General features: G+C 41.9%; 2 protein-coding genes across 2 annotated transcripts; both read left to right on the top strand.

Moving 5' to 3' along the window:
- Positions 1 to 2,207: 2,207 nt before the first annotated feature.
- Positions 2,208 to 2,756, top strand: LOC148034993 (pentatricopeptide repeat-containing protein At4g18520, chloroplastic-like). Its single transcript, XM_087680750.1, has one exon. The coding sequence runs from the start codon at positions 2,208 to 2,210 to the stop codon at positions 2,754 to 2,756; it is 549 nt and encodes a 182-aa protein (XP_087536876.1).
- LOC148034992 (pentatricopeptide repeat-containing protein At4g18520, chloroplastic-like) lies at positions 2,756 to 15,222 on the top strand. Its single transcript, XM_087680749.1, has 8 exons — positions 2,756 to 2,903; positions 3,066 to 3,164; positions 3,206 to 3,580; positions 4,830 to 5,009; positions 14,005 to 14,239; positions 14,300 to 14,646; positions 14,809 to 14,934; positions 15,053 to 15,222. The coding sequence occupies exons 1-8, from the start codon at positions 2,756 to 2,758 to the stop codon at positions 15,220 to 15,222; spliced, it is 1,680 nt and encodes a 559-aa protein (XP_087536875.1).
- The last annotated feature ends 8,156 nt before the right edge of the window (positions 15,223 to 23,378 follow it).

Below are 23,378 nucleotides of genomic sequence, written 5' to 3'. Positions count from 1 at the left end.
CCTTAAATACTTGCCCACATTCACTGAATGTAGGGACAGTGAATTGTAATCGAAAAAGGAACTAGGGTTTGTCCCTGAGAATCTTACAAAGATGAAGCTTGGAAACCCTAGGTCTAACGAGGTCAGCTTAAAGAACCTGAAACAGATTGTTTCGTGACTCCATAGTCTCATAGTTCGATGCAGCACTTCCGCAACAAGTGCAGAGTCATATGATCTTGTGATTGGATCACAAGGGAATGGCCAAACTCTCGCAATGAAGTTGGCATGTCCTGACGCAAGTTATCTTGCAAGAGAATGAATAATCATCCTAATTTAGTATCCTTCTTGAGTAAGGAAGATTGTTTGAAAACTAAAGACCCAACCGAAAAACTTAAGGTTTGACCAAGTCGGGTTAATAGGGTACGCCCTAACCCAGGATATAGGGGATTTTGCCAAGTGCAAGTTATCCCGCATCGAGTGCTGGACACATTCGAAAGGAAGGATTCATTCCTTAGCAGTTTGCCAAGAAAAACGACCAATGGAAATGTTTGTGCTTGCTACAGATTTTAGAGCACTTTTTGGCTTTGTTTGATCAATGAATTAAAAGTTAAATGGATATCCATACTTCAGGTTGAAGTCCTGAAGGGAGAGGCAGCTTCAGTTACCCCCGACTGCCTGCCTGACCCTAACCAAGGGGGTTGTTGACTGTGCCGGGAAAGTGGACCGAACCCACTGCGAGAGGTCTCTCCGTTGAGCGCTACTTCGAACAGGAGGACATTTGGGTGCAAGGGGGGCTCTGGCCGTAAATCCCTTGCCTTCCGCGCCTTGCACAAGAGGCTAACGTGAATTGGGATTGGATCTCGAGGCCCGCATACTAGTCTACGGGCGAAAACTTAGAATAGTGATCCCTGTGGATTACTGGATAGCCTTCGGGCGGATTGTGGATAAGCCTACGGGCTGGACTCTTTCTATTTCAAAGATAAATATGATGACATGTTAATAAGGAACTTGTATGATATTGTTTTTCTATATCAAGTGATAAGATTACATGAAGGAACTAGTGCCTAACGGGTTAATTAAAGAGCTGGTTGTTACCTGTCCAACTAATGTGTTAGGTAATTAAATAACTAAAACAACCCGAGGAAAGTGCGGAGGATAGGCCATAGGTCCGTCCTACGGATGGGTGGTCCTGGTTGGCCGGGAACTTTTCTCAAATCATGATGGACAGCAGGAGGATCGTTAGAGAACACGAACAACAAAAGTGTTGACCTAGAGTTATGATTAAACCCGATTTACACTGTTTTAGGGGAAGGGAATGGGACTATGCCTTATGGCAGAGAGGTTGAGCTTTGCATCCCTCTCATTTCCCATTCTCCTTGAGCCAAGTGCAGTGTGAATCCGCTTCGGACCTGGTGTTTCTGCGTAAAGTAGTTCGCTTGGGTCCGACGCTAGTTGCTGTTAGGAAATGACCAATCAGAAAAGCCCTAATTCGGGTCGATCCTAAGTGGGAACGGCTGGAATACTTCCACTACGTGGCAGACGCGGAAAGCCCTAGATCCAAACCCCGTAACATTCCATGGGAGTGCCGGGCGGAGCTTTCTAGACATCCTTTCTGATGGACTGCTAAGACGTGTCCTGGATGATACTAGTGGACACGTTACAGGAAATCTCCTAATGAAGTAAGTAAATGGCAAACCTCATTGGCATTTTCCACGTGGAAATGATGTTAAATCATTGACTAGAGCTAGAGTAGCTTACACTCACCGTTACATTCTGTACTCGTTCAACATGAGAAAATTTGTCAACTATGACCACCTTTATATACTAGGCTTCTCAATGTACATAATGTGTAAGCTATACTTTAACTATGTGACCTTCATATTGAAATAGTCTGCCCAATTATAATGTCTTTCAGTGGTAATAGAGTTCTTGATGTATCAACAATATCATCAACAATACCCCACATGAAGAAGTGTTACGATAGATAAACATGACAAAACCAATGAATGATGCATGATTTATTATGTGGCTATAATACCCATGGCATACCATTGTGTCAACATGACAATTATAGTTGCTCGTTGTCGTACTGCTGCGCATCCGAGGTGTAGAATCCACCAAAAAGTTGTGTGTGTGACATTTGTTACTTTGTACATATTTAGTTGTGTTTACATTTTTGTACTGCGTGGGCAGTATAGGGAGAGAAGGCTCTCCATTAGTATGATATTATGCAGCATGAGGGCCCTGTGCCAAACAAGTTCATATTGACATGTGTTCTAAAAGCTTGTAATAGCATTGGGGCCGTAAGGCATGGTAGAATGATACCTGATCATTTAATCAGGACAAAATCCGATTTTGATGTAGAAGTAGGAAATGCACTCATTGATATGTACTCCAAATATGGAGAACCTGCTGAAGCATATGAAGTGTTCAATGAGCTAGTAAATTCAAATGTAGTATCGTGGAATGCAATCATTGCAGGATATGCAAATCGTGGCCTTAACAAGGAAGTACAGAGGTGTTTTCAGCAAATGCAGCTGGAAGGCACATCTCCTGATTCTGTGACTTTCGTTTGCAGCTCAAAAGCATGTGGCACAGCAGGAGCTTTACATACAGGCCATAGTGTGCATGCCGAAATAACGAAAAGGGGATTGGAAATAGAGAATTATGTGGGAAACACTCTAGTTGATATGTATAGCAAATGCAGCTCTGTAGCAGAAGCACACAAAGTTTTGATGGTCTGCAAGTTCAAGACACAATTTCATGGGCTTCATTGATGGCAAGGTACATTGAACTTGGGCTTGCTAAGGAAGCAAGGAATTATTTCCAGCTGATGCGGCTGAGAGGCATGTGCCCTGATTCTGGCATATATGTTTGCAGTTTGAAGGCTTGTGGCATCTTAGGAGATTCAGAAATGGACCAAGGCATGCACTCTGAACTAATCGAAACGGGGCTTGAGAGGGATGCCAATGTAGGCAACACAATCATGGATATGTATATGAAATGTGGGTTTCTCGCAGATGCATGGCAAGTGTTTGATCAATTGTTAGTTTGAGATGGAGTCACATGGAATGTTCTTATTTCAGGATTTTCTAAACTTGATCTTGGCGAGGAGATCCTGAATTTTTATCATCAAATGCAACACGAAGCTATGTCTGCTGCTGCTGATGCTATCACATTTGCTTGTACTTGAAAGCTTGTGCTTCCTCTGGTGATATAAAAACAGGCCAGATATTACATACTGAGGTAGTTACTAAGGGGCTGGAGAGAGTCCTTCATGTGGGCAGTACGCTGGTGGATATGTACAGCAAAGCTGTCTTGCTTAGAGAAGCTCATAAGGTGTTTGAAGCCCTTCTAGATCGAAACACAGTTTCTTTGAATGCACTATTAGCAGGCTATGCTGAACATGGGTTTGGAGAGGAAGTGGTGAACTGTGTGAAGAAGATGCAACTAGAAGGAGTTTCTCCAGATGCTGTCACATTTGTTCTCTCCTTGAAAGTGTGTGGTGTGACGGGAGCTATAGAAAGAGGCAGAGATGTACATGCTGATATTAATAAATCAGGTTTAAAAGGGGATCTCTTTGTGGGCACGATTGGTGATGGTATGTATCTACTGCTTTTCTGAGGGGGTCGCTTTTCTGGAGGGAAAAAAGGGGCTCGAAATAATAAAGGAGCCTGCTTTTGGCACAGAGGAAGGAGGAGACGACTGTGATAGGGACGAGGAAGAGAAGACGACGAGAAGGGTGAAGAAGACCTGGTCTTTTGAAGAGTTACCCTCCCTGCCATGATTGCCATCCAACATTCATTGGCTAAGTCTTCCGAACATATGTGGGCTAATAAAAGCATGACCAGTTGGAGCACTAAGGATGCAGTTCACGTCCTCCCACGAGCAATAGTCATCGCTCTTCCACTGCTACTGGAAGCATAGTTGGTGCGTAGTGTTGCCTAATCAACAGCAAAGCTCCCTCTCCTGACAAACGAGGCTCATGATGGAATCTCAGATGATTGGAGTACGGATACAACTATTGGTGCATTACCTTCTCTAGCAGCATTCTGGACCTGGAGTCTATGACTGAGGCGGGGGCTCTGTGCTGGCAGGTTACAGTGGAAGTCATGCTCGACTCTTCCACTTGAAATTCTTACTCGAATCATGTTAAGAGCAAGGAGAGTTCTACTCGATACTCAGACATTATGATCTGCATAAACCTTCGCATCTTGCTTGTAAGAGTGTACTTCATATAGCACTGAGGTTCCCTCCGTCGCAAGGAAGATTTTCTATAGGGGCTGCTGACCTGCATTCATCCATGAAGGCATTGCTGGTACAGACACTACCGTGCTTATCTGTGTGAGAGATTCGGGAAGGCTTGAAAGACCAAACAAGTTTATTTAGGTGTTTATGATGAACCTGAGAAAGTAGCAAGAGCTTATGATCAAACTGCACTTAAATACTGGGGTCGATAGTAGAAGATGTAAGAGAAGAAAATTAAGAGACTGCAGATAGCCTGATGGTCTTTGAAAGGGTTCAGAACTTTTCAAAGGTATGAAAGGACAACAAAGTGAGGCAATGATGAATCAGATGATACTCAAGAAAGATAGATGATGCAGGAATGATTTGAATGTATCTGTTATGATGTCAAATTGAGTAGTTTGTTATTCAGTAAAGAGATCCTTGATTTTTGTCCTATGTTATTGAATTTCGTATGAATCCTTTACAGTACTCGGCATTATTTTGAGCTGCACCAAAACTATTCCCTAAACCTCTTGTATACACCTCTGAGGATCCTCCGTACTTGTCCTTTATTGGTGCTGCAACTATTCTGAGGGCTGAGACATACAGAATTGTTGTCTTAGATTGGGTTCAAAATTCTCAGAAGCTACATGAAGCTGTGGATTTGAACATAGACAATAATTACCTGTCTGAATCAAAAGATCATGTTGTCACAACAGAGTTCAGCTCTTCTGATGTAAAAGAGGGAGTTGTTAAGCTAGAAAGCTACTTGTCTCATCAGTTTTTTGAAGAGTTGTTGGAATGTAAACATGAACATTGTGGAGGTTGCCACTATAAGCTAATTTGGCTTTCTATTCATCTTCAGTTTTTGACAGAATTCAAAACAGAGACTTGACATCATTTTCTCATCTTGCTTATTCGCTTGATTGATCTTCTATCTTGGAATTTCTCAAGGACCTTTACGGTCACGACTTTGCTTTCGAAAACCCTTCAACATCTTTGGTGAACCTGACATGAAAGCGTCGCATAAGTTTCAGGATGGGAGATACTTCAGCATCCATTTCAGCCTCTTCTACAATTCCTACTTTGTCCTCTACTTCAGCTCCATCATTGACTACTGCTTCAAGTACTTCAACGGATGATTTAAAGCAGATTTTGCAGAATATGTCTATCTATATGCAACTTCAAAATCAGGAGACACAATTGTATATGCAGCAGTAGCAGCAGTTGCATCAACAACAGTTGTCTCAGCAAATGCAACTATATTCGGAGCAGGAGAATGCAATCAGCGCGACTAAGGCGATTGAAGCAGTTGAGAATGAGAAGAAGCTGTTTGATGGCCGTAATGTTTCGGCTTATTTGAAGACGTATGAGATCAAGATGAGATTTTTTGGAGTACCAGCAAGACTTATGAGTAAGTATTTCCTTCGTCTTGTCACACCCGCCTTGAGGGCAAAAGTGACTGATCTTTTTCTTCAAAATTCGCATTGGCAAGATTTTAAGAAGGCCCTGAAAGAAGAGTATTTCCCTGAGGACTTTGGGATGGCTACACGACGGTCATTCCGAGAGTGGGTCTACATGCCAAACAAAGGTCTAGTTGCTTCAGAGTTGATACGAGAATTTGAAGAGAGGTATAGTCAACTTGATGCCATTGAACAAAGAGCATTGGATGTTGAGAAAGTTGAGCTTTTCTTGCAAGCTGTAGATCGTGCTCTTTAGGAAGAATTAGGAGAGCTTCTTGAAGATCGCACGAAGCCTATAAGTCTTAAAATGGATTGGCAAGATGCCCAGGATGCAGTCTCGACTTTGACCAAGAGGAGGATATGGAAGACCCACCTACAGAATGGATCTATGACACCGACTCCGTCTTCTGCTCCTATGCCTGCTTCTATCCCTGTTATTTCTTCTCTTCCTCAGCCAGTTTCTTGGCCTATGCCAGTGCCTACTGTTTCTACTCCTCCTGTTCCTCCTGTTCCAAGACCGATGCCGGCTCCTTTTGCTCCAAAACCATCCGCTTCGTCGGTGCCTTCCTCTCTTGATGACATAATCAAAGGCATAACGGATTTGACACTGGAGCCAGTTAAAGCAGAATTGGTGGGAAAATTGAAATAGTAGTTTGCTTTGACCGTGCCTACTATTTCTTCTAGTGCTCCTACTGCACCTAGAAGTGCTCCTAGTGCACCTAGGAGAGATCGAAGATGTATTTGGTGTGATAGTGAGAGCGGAATTTTGGTGCTAAGAAGTGCTTAAAAATAGCTAAAAATTATGAATATCAAGGGAAAAATATTCAACGTCGAAGGCGGTGGCTCGATCTAGGACGATTTTAAGCGCCAAAGTGCTTTAAAGGCGCTTGAGTGACATTTGTTGATTTTTCATAATTTTTCAGACTGTCATGCAGGTTGACAAGAGTTACTGGCCAATGCAAGATGTCGAGCCGGACGCCTAGGATTTTTCAGAGCTCAATTCGGAGTTCAGACGGGGAAGGAGCCAAGAAATGGTCAAGATTTGAAAGGGTGGCCACAACATGGACCAAAGGGCGGGTGCCCTTTGGGGACATTTTAACCCCCCAACCAAAAGCCACATGAAAAAATCATGGAGAGAGAGGAGAAGAAGGCGCCAACAGAGGGCGCCGAAATTCACGCCATGGATGGGAGGAGGCAACCTCCAGCCTGCAAACAACCCACATCACTGATCATTGCCCTTGCTTCCCTCCTAGATGCCAATCATATCGCCGCCTCTCACCCGAGAAATGGTGGTCTCTGTGAAGAATTCTAATTTCAGTCTTTCTCTCTTCTCTCTCTCTCTCCCCTAAAGGCAGATTCATGTGGTGAAGAAGAAGAAGAAGAATGGATGACGGATGCTTGTCCCCAATGAAGACCGGATTGCTCCGTGGTTCAAGAGGAAGAAAGATTGCTGATTGTGGATTGTCATGAGCATTAATTGTGGCTGGAAATCAGTCCCAAGATATGACAAATAAAAAAACGCAACCCGCAAAGAACGGTAATCTCATTTTTACAAAGGAAATTGATGTTTTATGCAAGATTGCTTCATGAATACTTGTTCCCATGGGATGCTTATGCATTATAATGTTGTTTGCAATGTCTTCCAACTGTTTGAAATCAAAAAATCAGAAAATCATAAGTGTTGTGGATGAAATTAATAGTATAAAACCCGTAAAATACACAAAATATGGGGAAATTGGGTGTTTTTGAGATATAAATGAAAAATATAATAAAACACACCAATTAAACTTGTGTTTTTGCTGCAAATGAACCTAAGGGCCATAGCCCACAACTCATTTTGTATTTTCAGTCATTTAATATTGGAAAAAATACAAGAAAAATAGAAAAAATGGAAAAAAATAGAGGAAAAATGGATTTTGAGTGCCGAAAATTAAGGAAAAATAAGAACCATGTTTGTGGATGTATGGGGGGTCTGAAGTATGAGGTTTAGCCTCAGTTCAGCCCTACCTTTATGCTTTAGTGAGTTTTTATGGCTTTTTATGCAATAAAAATTTGGAAAATGAACCCTAAACCTATGCACCATGCACAACCTAAACGGGTGAGGGGGTAGAATGTATAAAAAGTGTTTAAATACTGAATGAAATGATGAAAAGCTTGCTTGTTTTTATGCATACCATTTAGGTTCGGCGATAATTAAAAATTAAGAACCTAGTAGCACGAGGTTTTCTCGGTGCTAGGTTCATGCAACGCCGTCTACGAGCAATAGTCAAAATCATTGAAAAAATTGTTTTCCACATATGCACCAATGCTGATTTTTCTTTGTTTGAGCACATGGGCATTCACAATTTGCATGAAGTATGAATGATAAAAGGTATCAGACAATACCTCCTGGATGCATGACACTTGCTTTCTAGAGGATCATGACCAACGTTGAGTGAGTAAGGTTGTTCAAGCTGTAGGCTAGGCATTGGGTCTAAGGGGAAAGTAAAGTGAGGAAGAATGGTATATCTCCTGGAAATACGCGAATCATAAAAGAGAAAAGTTTGTGTTCGTATGTGTTATAAATGTTGAGCGATGCATTGAGGGGCCAATCCCCAAGATGTAGGAGAGTCGCAGTGAGGTAGCGGCAGTCAGCCGTGGGAGGACCTCCTATGTCTGTACTTCGTGCTATTTGGCAATGTGCTAGGACTCCCTCTGAGGAGTGTTAATTGGGTTAGAGTTGGACTACGAGACGTGATACAAACGCAAGATGTTTAGGAAGATGATGTATGTGTCATCTACGCTCCTGGCCGCAAGGCCGTGGGGTTGTTGAGCGCATGATAGAGGTCTGGCTAGTGCATGAGCCAGTGCCGTCCCGTTTTAGGTCCCATCAGATAGTACGGACCATCAGCATTGCAGGGATTGTGAATCTTTTCAAGATGCAAGGAGGAAGAATTTGGTATTTTGGGGACAAGATGGTAAGATCTGGTTGACTGAAACAGGAGCTCCGCTTGCTACCAATTTTGGGAAAGGTGGAATGAAGAAATTAGTGGATGACATGGCTGGGCGTACTTCTTATGTGGCAGCTAGAGGAGATGCTTCTGCATATGGAGTCCAGATTGAGAAAGAATCAGAGAATCAGTCAGCATTATGGACTTATGCTATGGAGACGGCAAACAAGGGAAAAATTCAGTAGATAGGTTCTAGCATCAGATCTGAGACAGGTTGGGATTCGCCTGTTGACAGGTACACTATTTATGCCTACTTGGCTAAGTCTCAGGGAGCAGATGTACTTGTTGAGGAGAAGCGTAAGAGGGATAAAGAAAATCCAAATGCAGCTAAAAAGACTAGAGGGGGTGAGTTTGTTACTCCACCTACTGCAGGACCGTCTTTGAGGCCAGGGCCGGAACGACAGATGGAAGATGCTCAAAAGAAAGAAAAGAGGCAAGAGCCTAGAGAGAGAAAGAAGCCAAGGTTTAGATTGATGTCTGATATTGAGACATCTACGGACATGAAGAAAATCTTTAATGACAAGATACTTGGCAGTGAGGTGACTTCTACTATTTCTGAGGTTTTGGGCATCTCGAAAATAGAGTTTCAAGATCAGTTCCAAGAAGTTCTCAAGAGGAAAAGACATGCATTGCCTACTACTGATACACAAGGAGTTTTGATTGGGGAGTTGGATGAGGATGAGGACGAGGTTATGGTTGAGAATGCTTTTGTTTTTCCATAGACAGAGAAGAGGGTTCAGCCTATGCATTATGTTGAAACTGATGAGCCTATCTTAGTACCGCATAGTCATTTTTCATGGAGTCATTGGGCTAGGGAAACTACAGAAACAATGGTAAAAGTTGGAGAGAAACATGTGCCTTATGTTGCTTTGGTGGATCATGGTTCAGAGATTAATCTCATAGTTCGTGGAGTTTATGAATGTAATAGATGGCCTATGGATGCAGAGCATGGGTGGCGTATGAGAGCCGCCAACAACACTACAGGTGATTTGTATGTTGACTGCCCCAGTGTCAGGGTTTCTATTGGAGATGTAGAGGAGGATTTCCATTTCTTTGTGCAGGATTCATGCTCTTATCCCATAACTCTTGGACAGCCATTCATCACAGAGATGCACATGGAAACAAAAGTAATGGATGATGGATCTTCTTATGCACGGATTCGCAGTAAAGATGGTATGAGAGCAGTTCAGTTTATGATTGTGTGTGTGAACCATGTTAGAAACAGGGATACTCTTAGAGATGCACCTTTGCCCACTGTGAGGGATTCGGGTTTTCATTAGGTACCGCTGTTTCGCGAGACGACGGTGGTATAGAGTAGAGGAGATTGGAGTTCTTGCCTCCTGGCAGTAGTGTTTTCTCCTCCAGTTTTGTTGGAATTTCAGCCAAACAGTTCAATGAGTTATTAGAAGACTTCTAAGTTGCCTAGAGCTGCCAGGCAGTACATATGCAGGGAGGAGAAAAATTTGAAAAATGCAGGTATTTTAGAGGATGATGAGCATATAGATGGGATGTATGATAGTATGATTTGTACAGATACGATGACAAAGATGGAAAATATGCTGAAAACTGATATGCAGAGTTGTCACAGTGATGTATTAGTGCAATCCCTGGACATGTTTAATGAAATTGCAGATTTTGTGTCATAAATAGAGTCAGAGGCTGAGGTGACTCAGCGAAAAGTGTTGAGTGCTGAAGAAATTTAGCAAACATAGTTTCTGGCTGATTATGATCAGACTACAGAGACACAGAGGGCTGAAAACTTTCAGCCAACAGAGTTTACTGCTGAAATATTTCAGCATCCAAAGTTTAGGGCTGTTTCTATGCAGTCCATAGAGCAGAGGGCTGAGGATATTCAGCCACTAGAGTGCAGAATTGCTGATTTACAACAAGATTTGAGTAATGCAGAGGATCATAATGAAGCCAGGGTTGACACGAAATACAAGACTGTGGATAAGAAGGTGAAGCCGGTAGCTATACCGCTTCCACCTAACAATGATCAGCAAATAGAAAGGGCTGCCAAACAGCCAATTTTGAGGAATCCAGAGCATATAGGCCATAAATTTTCAGCAGAGACTCTTGCTGAATTAAAAATTGGAAATGGTGATTTCTTGCTACCCATAGAGAAGAAATGCTTTTAAGAGATGCTTGAGCGACATGGAAGGGGGTTTGCTTTTTTCCCACATGAGATTGGATGTGTGAACCCGGATATTGTTGCTCCTATGGTGATCTTTACTATTCCTCATATTCCATGGAACCTCCGACCTATTCCAGTGCTTAAGGCACACCTGCCAAAGCTAATTAACTTGTTGAATGAGAAAATCAGGATGGGAATCCTAGAGCCGTCATCTGCACCATACTCAAATAGATGGTTTACGGTTCGAAAGAAGAATGGTACTCTCCGATTTATACAGGACATGCAGCCAATAAACAGAGTTACTATCAGGAATGTTGGTATAGGTCCAATTGTGGATGAGTTTGTAGAAGCATTTGCTGGACGTGCCATCTATTCTTTAGGTGATTTGTATTCGGGATATGATCAGTTTCAGCTGGATTTGGAAAGCAGGGACATAACCACTATGAGAACTCCTATTGGGCTTGTCAGGATGTGTACCTTGCCTCAAGCTGCCACTAATTATGTTGCGCATATGATGAATGCCATGCATAAGGTCCTTTGTGATTACATACCTCAGCTTACCATGCCTTTTTTGGATGATGTGCCCATTAAGGGGTGTGTAGAAGAAGAGAACAATGAGAGTCTAAATGAGCAAGGATGCGGATATTTTGTGGCTGATCATATTTCAGCTTGTAAGAAGATTTTTGGCCAGGTTAGAAGAAGTGAACTTGACACTATCAGGGCAAAAATCTCTTTTTGGAGTGAATGAGGTTGTCATTGTTGGACATATGTGTGGGTATTATGGCAGGAAACCTTCACCTAAAAAGGTGGATGCTATAGGCAAGATTACGGAGTATTGTTCTACCACTTCAGAGGTATGGAGATTCATTGGAGTTTGTGTATTTTACATGATTTGGATACTGCATTTTGCACACATAGCAGATTGCTTATATCAGCTGCTTCGAAAGGGGCAGAAATTTTATTGAGATGAGAGCCACACTAGAGCCATGCGGAAATTAAAGAAGTTATTGTAGATTGCTCCTACTCTTAGGAAAGCGGATTATAATTGCGGAAGGCCTATTGTATTGATAGTTGTCACTAGTCCAATTGGCATAAGTTGGGGTGTGGGTCAAGATGATGCAGATGGAAACAGATACGCTATTCGATTTGGGGCGAAAGTCCTAAACGAGAGACAGAGGAGATATTTGCAAATCAAGAGGGAGTTACTGGGGATTGTTACGGCTCTCAAATGTGACAAGGAGTACTTTACTGGAGCCTCAGTTGTTGTAGAGACAGATTGCTTGCCATTAATAGGTATGATTACGAGTTGCTCTACTTCGGATATAGCTATGTTGAGATGGATCGCATACATCAAGTCATTAAATCTAGAATTTAGACACATAGCAGGGAAGGATAATCCAATGACAGATATGCTGTCTAGAGCCAGATATGATGATGAGAGACACTACTTGCAGAAGAGGATGATGCAGAAATTTCAGCCGCTATGGTTGATCATGTTTGCCATGCTATGATATTGTGGCTTTCATAGAAGAACTCTATGTTGGAGATTGGTTGCAGATTGGCAAGTACCTTAGTACACTAAGCAAAAGAGATGAATGGACAGATGAAGAGTTCAAGAAGATCAGAAGAAAAGCCTATGGTTATTTTCTCAAGGATGGATTTCTTTGGAAGCACCCGAAGAAAAGAGGTGGATTACCCTTGCGGGTTGTCTGGGGTAAAGAGACACAGTTACAGGTGATGAGGAAGTTTCATGAGAGTCCTTGGGCTGGTCGTAGAGGAGTGTGGGCTACTTATGAGAAAATAAAGGAGAAATATTGGTGGAAAGGCATGTATAGAGATGTTTCTCATTTTGTAGAGACTTGCAGAGACTACCAGATGTATTCGGTAGTGCGTCATTGAGATGGGCTTCATCCGACCTATCCACTATGCATTCATTATAAGTTGGTAGTTGACTTGCTTACTATGCCTATGGGTCTATGGCAGATGAGATATATTGTTTTGGCTAGAGAGGATCTTACCAATCATGTTGAGGGCAGACCTTTGAGAACGAAGACCACTAGTGCAGTGTGTAAGTTCTTATTGGAAGAAATTTTCTGTAGGTATGGCTGTGTGGGTAAGATCACTGCAGATCGCGGTGAACTGGATGTAGATGAAGCTAGGGAGTTTTTCTGTCAACTAGGAATCAAGTTGGCTCTAACCACAGCATACAATCCAAAGGGAAATGGGAAGAGTGAAAGAGGGCATCCGCTGAAAGTGAAAGCATTAGCCAAAGCATGCAAAGGACAGATTGTAGAATGGCCGAGAGTTCTACCATTTGCTTTGTGGGCTGATCGTACGACTCACAGTGTTACCACAGGATATATGCCCGCAGAGTTGATGTATGGTTAGAAACCGGTTATGCCGACTGAGACTTGTGCTTTGACTTTGTCAGTTTTACCTTGGCAGGAGGATTTGACGAGAGAGGAGCTCTTAGCTCTTTGGATCCGACAGTTGGAGAGAAGACCAGAGGATATTCAGCTAGCTATTGACAGGTTGAAGGTTGCTAGACTAAGAAATAAGGACAGGTTTGACAGCAGGCATCGCTTGCGGCCTAGAGCAATAGAAGAGGGAGATTGGGTATTAGTCTTTGATAGCAGCCTTGAAAATCAGCATACTGCACTTCGGAAGATGGTGAAAAGATGGTTTGGGCCGTACATAGTCAGACATGTCTGTGAAAATGCAACATATGAGCTGACAGAATTGGATGGGACAGTGCTTAGAGTGCCTATTGCGGGAAAAAGAATCAAGATTTTCAAGAAAAGAGATGATGAGGATTATGCATTGGAAGATTTTTCAAGAGAAGAGCAACGAGAAGAAACTCCAGTCGAAGAGACAAATGATATGATAGATAATCTTGTTGAAATACCGGAAATACACAATGAAGAGATTGATTTGTTCATGGATCTTGAGGATAATGATCATGGGTAGTTGGCCCATCTGGAGGATGCGCAGGATCAGAGGGGGTGGATGTCGTACTGCTGCGCATCCGAGGTATGGAATCCACCAAAAAGTTGTGTGTGTGACATTTGTTACTTTGTACATATTTAGTTGTTGTGTTTACATTTTTGTTCTGCGTGGGCAATATAGGGAGAGAAGGCTCTCCATTAGTATGATATTATGCAGCATGAGGGCCCTGTGCCAAACAAGTTCATATTGACATGTGTTCTAAAAGCTTGTAATAACATTGGGGCCGTAAGGCATGGTAGAATGATACCTGATCAGATAATTAGGACAGAATCCGGTTTTGATGTAGAAGTAGGAAATGCACTCATTGATATGTACTCCAAACATGGAGAACCTGCTGAAGCATATGAAGTGTTCAATGAGCTGGTAAATTCAAATGTAGTATTATGGAATGCAATCATTGCAGGATATGCAAATCGTGGCCTTAATAAGGAAGTACAGAGGTGTTTTCAGCAAATGTAGCTGGAAGGCACATCTCCTGATTCTGTGACTTTCGTTTGCAGCTCAAAAGCGTGTGGCACAGCAAGAGCTTTACATACAGGCCATAGTGTGCATGCCGAAATAACGAGAAGGGGATTGGAAACAGAGAATTATGTGGGAAACACTCTAGTTGATATGTATAACAAATGCAGCTTTGTAGCAGAAGCACACAAAGTTTTTGATGGTCTGCAAGTTCAAGACACAATTTCATGGGCTTCATTGATGGCAAGGTACATTGAACTTGGGCTTGATGAGGAAGCAAGGAATTATTTCCAGCTGATGTGGCTGAGAGGCATGTGCCCTGATTCTGGCATATATGTTTGGAATTTGAAGACTTGTGGCATCTTAGGAGATTCAGAAATGGACCAAGGCATGCACTCCAAACTAATCAAAAGGGGGCTTGAGAGGGATGCCAATGTAGGCAACACAATCATGGATATGTATATGAAATGTGGGTTTCTAGCAGATGCATGGCAAGTGTTTGATCAATTGTTAGTTTGAGATGGAGTCACATGGAATGTTCTTATTTCAGGATTTTCTGAACTTGATCTTGGCGAGGAGATCCTGAATTTTTATCATCAAATGCAACAGGAAGGCATGTCTGCTGCTGCTGATGCTATCACATTTGCTTGTACTGTGAAAGCTTGTGCTTCCTTTGGTGATATAAAAACAGGCCAGATATTACATATTGAGGTAGTTACTAAGGGGCTGGAGAGAGTCCTTCATGTGGGCAGTACGCTGGTGGATATGTACATCAAAGCTGGCTTGCTTAACAGGAGCTCATAAGGTGTTTGAAGCCCTTCCAGATCGAAATACAGTTTCTTTGAATGCACTAGTAGCAGGCTATGCTAAACATGGGTTTGGAGAGGAAGTGGTGAACTGTCTGAAGAAGATGCAACTAGAAGGAGTTTCTCCAGATGTGCTGTCACATTTGTTCTCTCCTTGAAAGTGTGTGGTGTGAGGGGAGCTGTAGAAAGAGGCAGAGAAGTACATGCTGATATTAATAAATCAGGTTTAGAAGGGGGTCTGTTTGTGGGCACGATTGGTGATGGTATGTATCTACTGCTTTTCTGAGGGGGCCGCTTTTCTGGAGGGGAAAAAGGGGCTCGAAATAAAAAAGGAGCCTGATTTTGGCACAGAGGAAGGAGGAGACGACTGTGATAGGGACGAGGAAGAGAAGACGACGAGAAGGGGGAAGAAGACTTGGTCTTTTGAAGAGTTACCCTCCCTGCCATGATTGCCATCCAACATTCATTGGCTAAGTCTTACGAACATATGCGGCGATTGATAAAAGCATGACCAGTTGGAGCACTAAGGATGCAGTTCACATCCTCCCACGAGCAGTAGTCATCACTCTTCCACTGCTACTGGAAGCATAGTTGGTGCGTAGTGTTGCCTAATCAACAGCAAAGCTCCCTCTCCTCACAAACGAGGCTCATGATGGAATCTCAGATGATTGGAGTACGGATACAACTATTGGTGCATTATCTTCTCTAACAGCATTCTGGACCTGGAGTCTGTGACTGAATGGGGGCTCTGTGCGGGCAGGTTACCGTGGAAGTCATGCTCGACTCTTCCACTTGAAATTCTTACTCGAATCATGTTAAGAGCAAGGAGAGTTCTGCTCGATACTGAGACATTATGACCTGCGTAAACCTTCGCATCTTGCTTGTAAGAGTGTACTTCATATAGCACTGAGGTTCCCTCCGTCGCAAGGAAGATTTTCTATAGGGGCTGCTGACCTGCATTCGTCCATGAAGGCATTGCTGGTACAGACACTACCGTGCTTATCTGTGTGAGAGATTCGGGAAGGCTTGAAAGACCAAACAAGTTTATTTAGGTGTTTATGATGAATGTGAGAAAGCAGCAAGAGCTTATGATCAGACTGCACTTAAATACTGGGGTTGATAGCAGAAGATGTAAGAGAAGAAAATTGAGAGACTGCAGATGGCATGATGGTCTTTGAAAGGGTTCAGAACTTTTCAAAGGTATGAAAGGACAACAAAGTGAGGCAGTGATGAATCAGATGATACTCAAGAAAGATAGATGATGCAGGAATGATTTGAATGTATCTGTTATGATGTCAAATTGAGTAGTTTGTTATTCAGTAAAGAGATCCTTGATTTTTGTCCTATGTTATTGGATTTCGTATGAATCCTTTACAGTACTCGGCATTATTTTGATCTGCACCAAAACTGTTGCCTAAACCTCTTGTATACACCTCTGAGGATCCTCCGTACTTGTCCTTTATTGCTGCTGCTGCTATTCTGAGGGCTGAGACATACAGAATTGTTGTCTTAGATTGGGTTCAGAATTCTCAAAAGCTACTGAAGCTGTGGATTTGAACATAGACAATAATTACCTGTCTGAATCAAAAGATCATGTTGTCACAACAGAGTTCAGCTCTTCTGATGTAAAAGAGGGAGTTGTTAAGCTAGAAAGCTACTTGTCTCATCAGTCTTTTGAAGAGTTGTTCGAATGTAAACATGAACATTGTGGAGGTTGCCATTGTAAGCTAATTTGGCTTTCTATTTGTCTTCAGTTATTGACAGAAATCAAAACAGAGACTTGACATCATTTTCTCATCTTGCTTATTTGCTTGATTGATCTTCTATCTTGGAATTTCTCAAGGACCTCTGCGGTCGTGACTTTGCTTTCGAAAACCCTTCGACATCGTCGAGGGAAGGGAGTAATTGAATGCAAGACTGGTATTAGAAGGCTGAAATAATCGCAAGCAAGTTTAAGGAATGGAGGTGTAATCAATCCAAATCTCCCTCTTCATTCATTTATGCATAAGCTTCAACCTCTAGAGTTGACAGGACTACAACATGATATAAGCTTCCTAGCCATCCTAGTAGGCATGGCTCCATGCCCTTGTCAAGCATTTAAGGCGGATAAAATGGATCCAAAGGCAGCCTATCTGGTGGGGGGGGAGGGAAAGCTGATTAGATAAATTTGGCTTAATGATGGATTGTGGACAGAAACAACAGGGAATATTTAAGAGAGAGCCATTGTTAGCGATATTAGTGAGGCTTGCAAGTATCAAAACCATGGACTGCAACATCGACAAATTGGCGACATGGAAGTGGATGCATTCCTTGAAAAGGTAGCGTTAGATCCTCAGAAGCTTCTAAGGATCTAATGGTGAAGTCATGATTTGTAAAGCTTCTTCATCTGTGGCAGTTTGTACTACCAATCACGATCGCAGGTCAAGAAATATGCGGTGCGATTTACAGGTTGTTGGAATTCCATCTTGGCTATTCTCAAGATTTTGTCTAGATTGAACTCCACTTTAGTACTTAAAATCTAGCCTTCAAGCACTCTCTTGAGGTCAATAGCATTCTCAATATCTAAAAATAATTTACAGTTAAGTCGTTTCTTGGGTTGCACATCCTACTTCTTCTCTTTTCTCTACGCATCATCTATAACCCTCTCAAGAACTGATTTAGGAGGGAGAGTAGCAAACTCACCCCCTCTAGCCCTTTTAGATATACATGGAGCATAATCATCCTACCTTCTCTTCTCTTCAACAAGTACATGAGTCCCCTTGTTCTTCTCCAAGTAATAGAAAGAGTAAGTATTTATTGGTGCATCCCATCTTGTCTCTTTCCTTATGCTCTACCCCCCACTAGACAACTCTCATTGTAGCAATTTACCCCTATGTGATATATCCAAGAAAAAGTCCATAGTTGTTGCTTACTCTATGGTCTCCTCTCCATCTGCATACCAGAGGCAGAAGCATCACCTCCAGCCACATAAGAGGTCTGCACAAAAATATCCTCAAGAATCTATTTCATCCCTCCTTTGCCAAAGTTTAGAGTCATAGGTATACAAGTCTTTGTCGAGCATATCTTATGGATTACAATACTTTTTTCCAGTAGGCAAACCAAGGATTTATGAAATCCCTAGCAATGCTCTAGCACAACTACGGCACCTTTCCCTTAAGATAATTTACAACTTGTTTCTAAGACTAAACCCTAGGTATGTCGGTAAATCAGTCCTTCCTAGTGTTTGTTTTTGGGAAAAGCTCTCGGCTAACCGAGACCACCCTACCATAGGACTGGATTCATCAGGAATCCATTCACTCACTTCCCTCTATGAAGTTTCTTAGTTATCTAATTACCTACCACATTACATGAAACATATAAAACAACTTTATTAATAAAAAAATTCATTTATGCATAGTTGTTTGTTTCCAATGCATCTGCACATCATCAAGATCAAATCCACCTATAGCTAGTGTTTTTAGGTGTCCCAAATAGAACTCGGGCCATACAGGGGACCAAGTAGTTCCTAGGTGCGTAAAGGATTTACTAGAAAGAGCCTACTCCTTGGCACCCTATCCATCTCCTACTTAATATGATCCCTGCTAGGAGATCTCTCGCCATCGGAGTCGGTCCATGCTTCGGTGGCAGTAAAAACATCCCCACTTAGTATGGGGATTCAACAACTATCCTTGGGGGAGGTATAGGGATACTCAATTCTTATCAGTTCCAATACTTAATTAAATCAAGATCTAATCTAGAAAATCACAAACAAGATTGATGTCTTCAAGTAGTTATGACTTCAAGCAATCATACAACTTTCAAGTGATGATTAATCTCGTAGCAATCTGTAACGTTCTGATTTTTTTTCCCCACACGTGAACTACTTCTATAAGACATAGGGATAATTTTTTTTAATTAGATAAAAGCAAAATTTTTTATTTTCCCTCTCCTCCAGCTGATTGTCGAGCTGGAGGAAGAGGGGATTAGTATGGTGGGCAAGCTCCTTGCTGGAGCTTGCCAAAGATTGTGCGTATGCCCGCTGGCACGCTGTCGTATTGCTGCGCATCCGAGGTGTGAAATCCACCCAAAAGTTGTGTGTGTGGGATTTGATACTTTGTACATATTTAGTTGTGTTTATACTTTTGTTCTGCGTGGGCAGTATAGTGAAGAGGGTTTGGAGCAAGAGGAGCTTATCTGTAATGCTCTAGTTGGCATGTATGCCAAGTATAGAAACCTACCAGATGCACATGTTATTTTTGATACACTATCCAATTGAGATGTTGTGACATGGAGCTCTTTGATTGGAGGATATACCCAACAAGAACACATTCAGGAGGCTTTGCAACTGTTTGATCGCATGAGTGATCTAGGTTGTGAGCGTGCTAGCTTCACGTACAATCGTGTTATAGACTTTCTCCTCAAGGCACAAAGATTTGATGATGCATTGGAAATGTATAATAGAATGCAGAAAGTAGAAATGCTTCCAGATAGTCTCACTGAGGGTATGGTTACTCTTAGACTATGCAAAGCCAAAAAAGTAGATGATGCTCCTCAAGCTATATTTCCAAGTATTGTAGGCCAACCATGGCACACTCGTGTTATGGTTGGTATGGGATGCTTATGTTAGTGATGAAGCTCAATCTAAACGAGGAATATTGACTTTAAAGTATCCCATTGAGCATGGTATTGTTACCAACTGGGATGACATGGAGAAAATTTGGCCACCGTGCAGTAAAAATAGAGCTGTCCGATTGGGGAAGAAAAAGCAATGAACGAAAGGAGTGGAGGAAGCGACTTTTCTGGTCCGGAAGGAAAAAGAGGAAAGAGATAGACGTCGCAGGACTAAGGTAGTGCGGAAGCTGGATGACAGTTACAACGACAAGACGACGACGTGCCAGCAAAGAGCCAGAATGTGGTGACGTCGATGACGAAGTGGCTGTGAGAAGCCGACGATGAACGTCTGACCAGTAAAAGATGATGTTGAGATGGCCATAGAGAAAGAACCAGAAGAAAATGGAGGGAGGTTGCTCGATGTTGGGTGCAGACTGTTGCAATTTGACATCTTTCTTAAGAGCTAAAAGGCAAAGGGGAACCAGTTTAACTGTGGAGGTCTTACGTCTTTGGCGAAGATGGAATTATTGCTTTTGGCATTGGATTGGCTGCAATGGGCAATAGAGCAATAGCAGAGATAAAGTTTGCTGATTATATTTACCCAGCGTTTGATCAGATTGTGAATGACAGGTGAAAGTGATGCAATCAGTGCTGTCAAAGACTGAATCATAGCAATTTTTGATGCATTGTGTGGTAAAATTAATGTAATTGCACATCAAAGTACTGCAATTCCTATTGCAGGAGGGGGCAAAGATTGTGAAGCATGTCCTCGGGCTGAAAACGTCTTCCTCCATTTCCAATGGTTCATCGATTGCAAAGTGAAAGATAGAATCAGATGGACATGAGGAAGGCAAGCTGCCTTTCAGTACGCTCAATGCTGGAGAAAAAAAAGGGTGGAGATAGTAGGAGGTAGACCTATTGTGGAAAGCTATGCAGAAACACCCTAGTAAGGGCAACATCAAAAATGACTGCAGATTGATCCGTTTTCCAGAACCACTGCAAAATGCTCTGTCTATAGGACAGTGTAGTAGAAATCAATGAGTTAACTCAGTCATGATCGCTAATAGAAGCTTATGCTTACTCATCATTACAGAATGCAATAGCTGCGTGTTTTAGGTAGCGAACTGCCTGCATATGCTCAGAATTTGTTGCTGCAACCATTACTATTGTAGGCCCAGGCAATGGTTGGCATCAGTGTAAGGGAATTGGTTTAGCTGCTGCGCTTGGTGCTACTATAATTGCACTGTACATACCGGTTGAAAGATAGCATATACTCAGGACAGCATGTGCTCATTTTCTTGATAGATAGCATGGATTTTTGGACACCAGCAGGCTTTTTTTAGTTTTCATGATGTATTTACAGGCCTATAGGGCAGACTCCAATTGGGTGAAGATCTCTGCAACTGAATCATCTTTATCATCATAATGATCAGGACTGAATCATCATTATAATCACAATGGTCAGCATATTCTTCTTGTTGTTCCACCTTCAAAGAATTTTTTGTCTGGTGAAGAACTGTGAGTCTCTTCATTTTCAACTGTAGTGATCACTGCCTTCCTCTGGTTGTCCTCCACACTGGTATCGTTATAACTCAATCGTGCAAAGAATAGTTGTTGGAAATAGGATGCATTTTTCATTTTAAATGCTTTAGAAAAACTAGCTCATGACAGAGGAATTTAGTCATTAATATTTTTAATAAAACAAGCAAAATAAAGGCCGCATAAATGCATTTCTAGTAAGCTTTATGCACTGCAATGAATTAAAATTAGATTAATGTCCATTGTTATAGAACAGAATTAAAATAGTATACCTCATTTAAACATGGAAATATAAACTGGATATCGCATTATTAACCCATATCCTCTTCGCAAATTCAATCATCATGGAAAGTGCTAGGAATCCTTAGGAAAGTGCAAGGCATGAAATGATTCTTACGATGCATAACACTAGGCAATTATCGTTTGTCAACTACATAAATTATCAAGTAGAAGGTTGCTTGTTTAGCATGAATTTTGTTCGCAAGTTATAGGAAGATTAGTTGATTTAACCTAACCTACAGACTTAATCGATAAGTTAAGGTTGAAAAATCAATTTATGCGTAGACAATGAGTCATGTGTTTATGAAATGATAACGTAACTATCTTCAAGAGTTAAACAAATTGGCATAAAACCTAAACACCTCAACCCCGGAGTACTCGTTTAGAATGAGTTAAATTCCAATAAATTCACTAGGAATTAATACGTGACCTAATCGTACGTATTGCTAAAAGTGAAACTCCTATACCTTAAATACTTACCCACATTCACTGAATGTAGGGACAATTAAATGTAATTGGAAAGTGAACTAGGGTTTGTCCCTAAGAATCTTACGAGATGGAACTTGGAACTCTAGGACTGACGATGTCAGCCTAATGTAATCAGAAATAGATTGTTTCGTGACTCCATTTAATGAGAAGAATAGTCTCATAGTTCGATGCGACACTTGCGCAACAAGTGCAGAGTCATATGATCTTGTGATTGGATCACAAGGGAATGGCCAATTCTCGCAATGAGGTTGGCAGGTCCTTACGCAAGTTATCTTGCAAGAGGATGAATAATCATCCTAATTTAGTATCTTTCTTGAGTAAAGAAGATTGCTTGGAAGCAATAGACCAGCCGATAAACTGAAATAACCTATGAACTTAAGGTTTGACCAAGTCGGGTTAATAGGGTACGCCCTAACCCAGGATATAAGGGATCTTGCCAAGTTGCAAGTTATCCCAGATCGAGTGTTGGATGCAATTGAAAGGAAGGATTCATTCCTTAGCAGTTTGCCAACAAAAACGATCAATGGAAATGTTTGTGCTTGCTACAGATTTTAGAGCACTGTTAAGCTTTGTTTGATCAATGAATTAAAAGATAAATGGATATCTATACTTCAGGTTGAAGGCCTGAAGGGAGAGGCAGCTTCAGTTATCCTTGACTGCGTGCCTGACCCACTGCGGTGGGGAAGTGGACCGAACTCGCCACGAGAGATCTCTCCGTTGAGCACTGCTTGGAGTAGGAGGATGCTTGGGTGCCAGTGGGGCTCTGGCCGTAAATCCCTCGCCTTCCGGTCCCTGCACAAGAGGCTAACGTGACTCGAGATTGGATCTCGAGGCCCGCATACTAGTCTACACGCCTGTGGATTGCTGGATAGCCTTCGAGCGGATTGTGGATAAGCCTACGGGCTGGACTTTTTGTATTTCAAAGATAAATATGATAACCTGTTAATAAGGAACTTTTCTGATATTGTTTTCCTATGTCAAGTGATATGATTACGTGAAAGAACCAGTGCCTAACGGGCTAATTAAAGAAGCCGGTTGTTACATGTCCAACTAATGTGTTAGGTAATTAAATAACTAAAACAACCTGAGGAAAGTGCAGAGGATGGGCCTATGGATGGGTGGTCCCAATTGGCCGGAAAATTTTCTGAAATCACGATGGACAGCAAGAAGATCGTCAAAGAACACGAACAACAAAAGAGTTGACCTAGAGTTATGATTGATCCCGTTTTACGCTGTTTTAGGGGAATGGAATGGGACTATGCCTTATGGCAGAGAGGTTGAGATTTGCATCCCTCTCGTTTCCCATTCTCCTTGAACCAAGTGCAGCGTGAATTCGCTTCGGACCTGGCGTTTCTCCGTAAAGTAGTTCGCTTGGGTCTGACGCTAGTTGCCGTTAGGAAATGACCAATAAGGGAAA

Source organism: Lygodium microphyllum, chromosome 6 (genome assembly GCF_053477565.2).
Source record: "Lygodium microphyllum isolate KBCC chromosome 6, Lygodium_microphyllum_v1.1.10, whole genome shotgun sequence".
NCBI lineage: Eukaryota > Viridiplantae > Streptophyta > Polypodiopsida > Schizaeales > Lygodiaceae > Lygodium > Lygodium microphyllum.
This window is presented reverse-complemented; position numbering and strand designations above follow the sequence as displayed.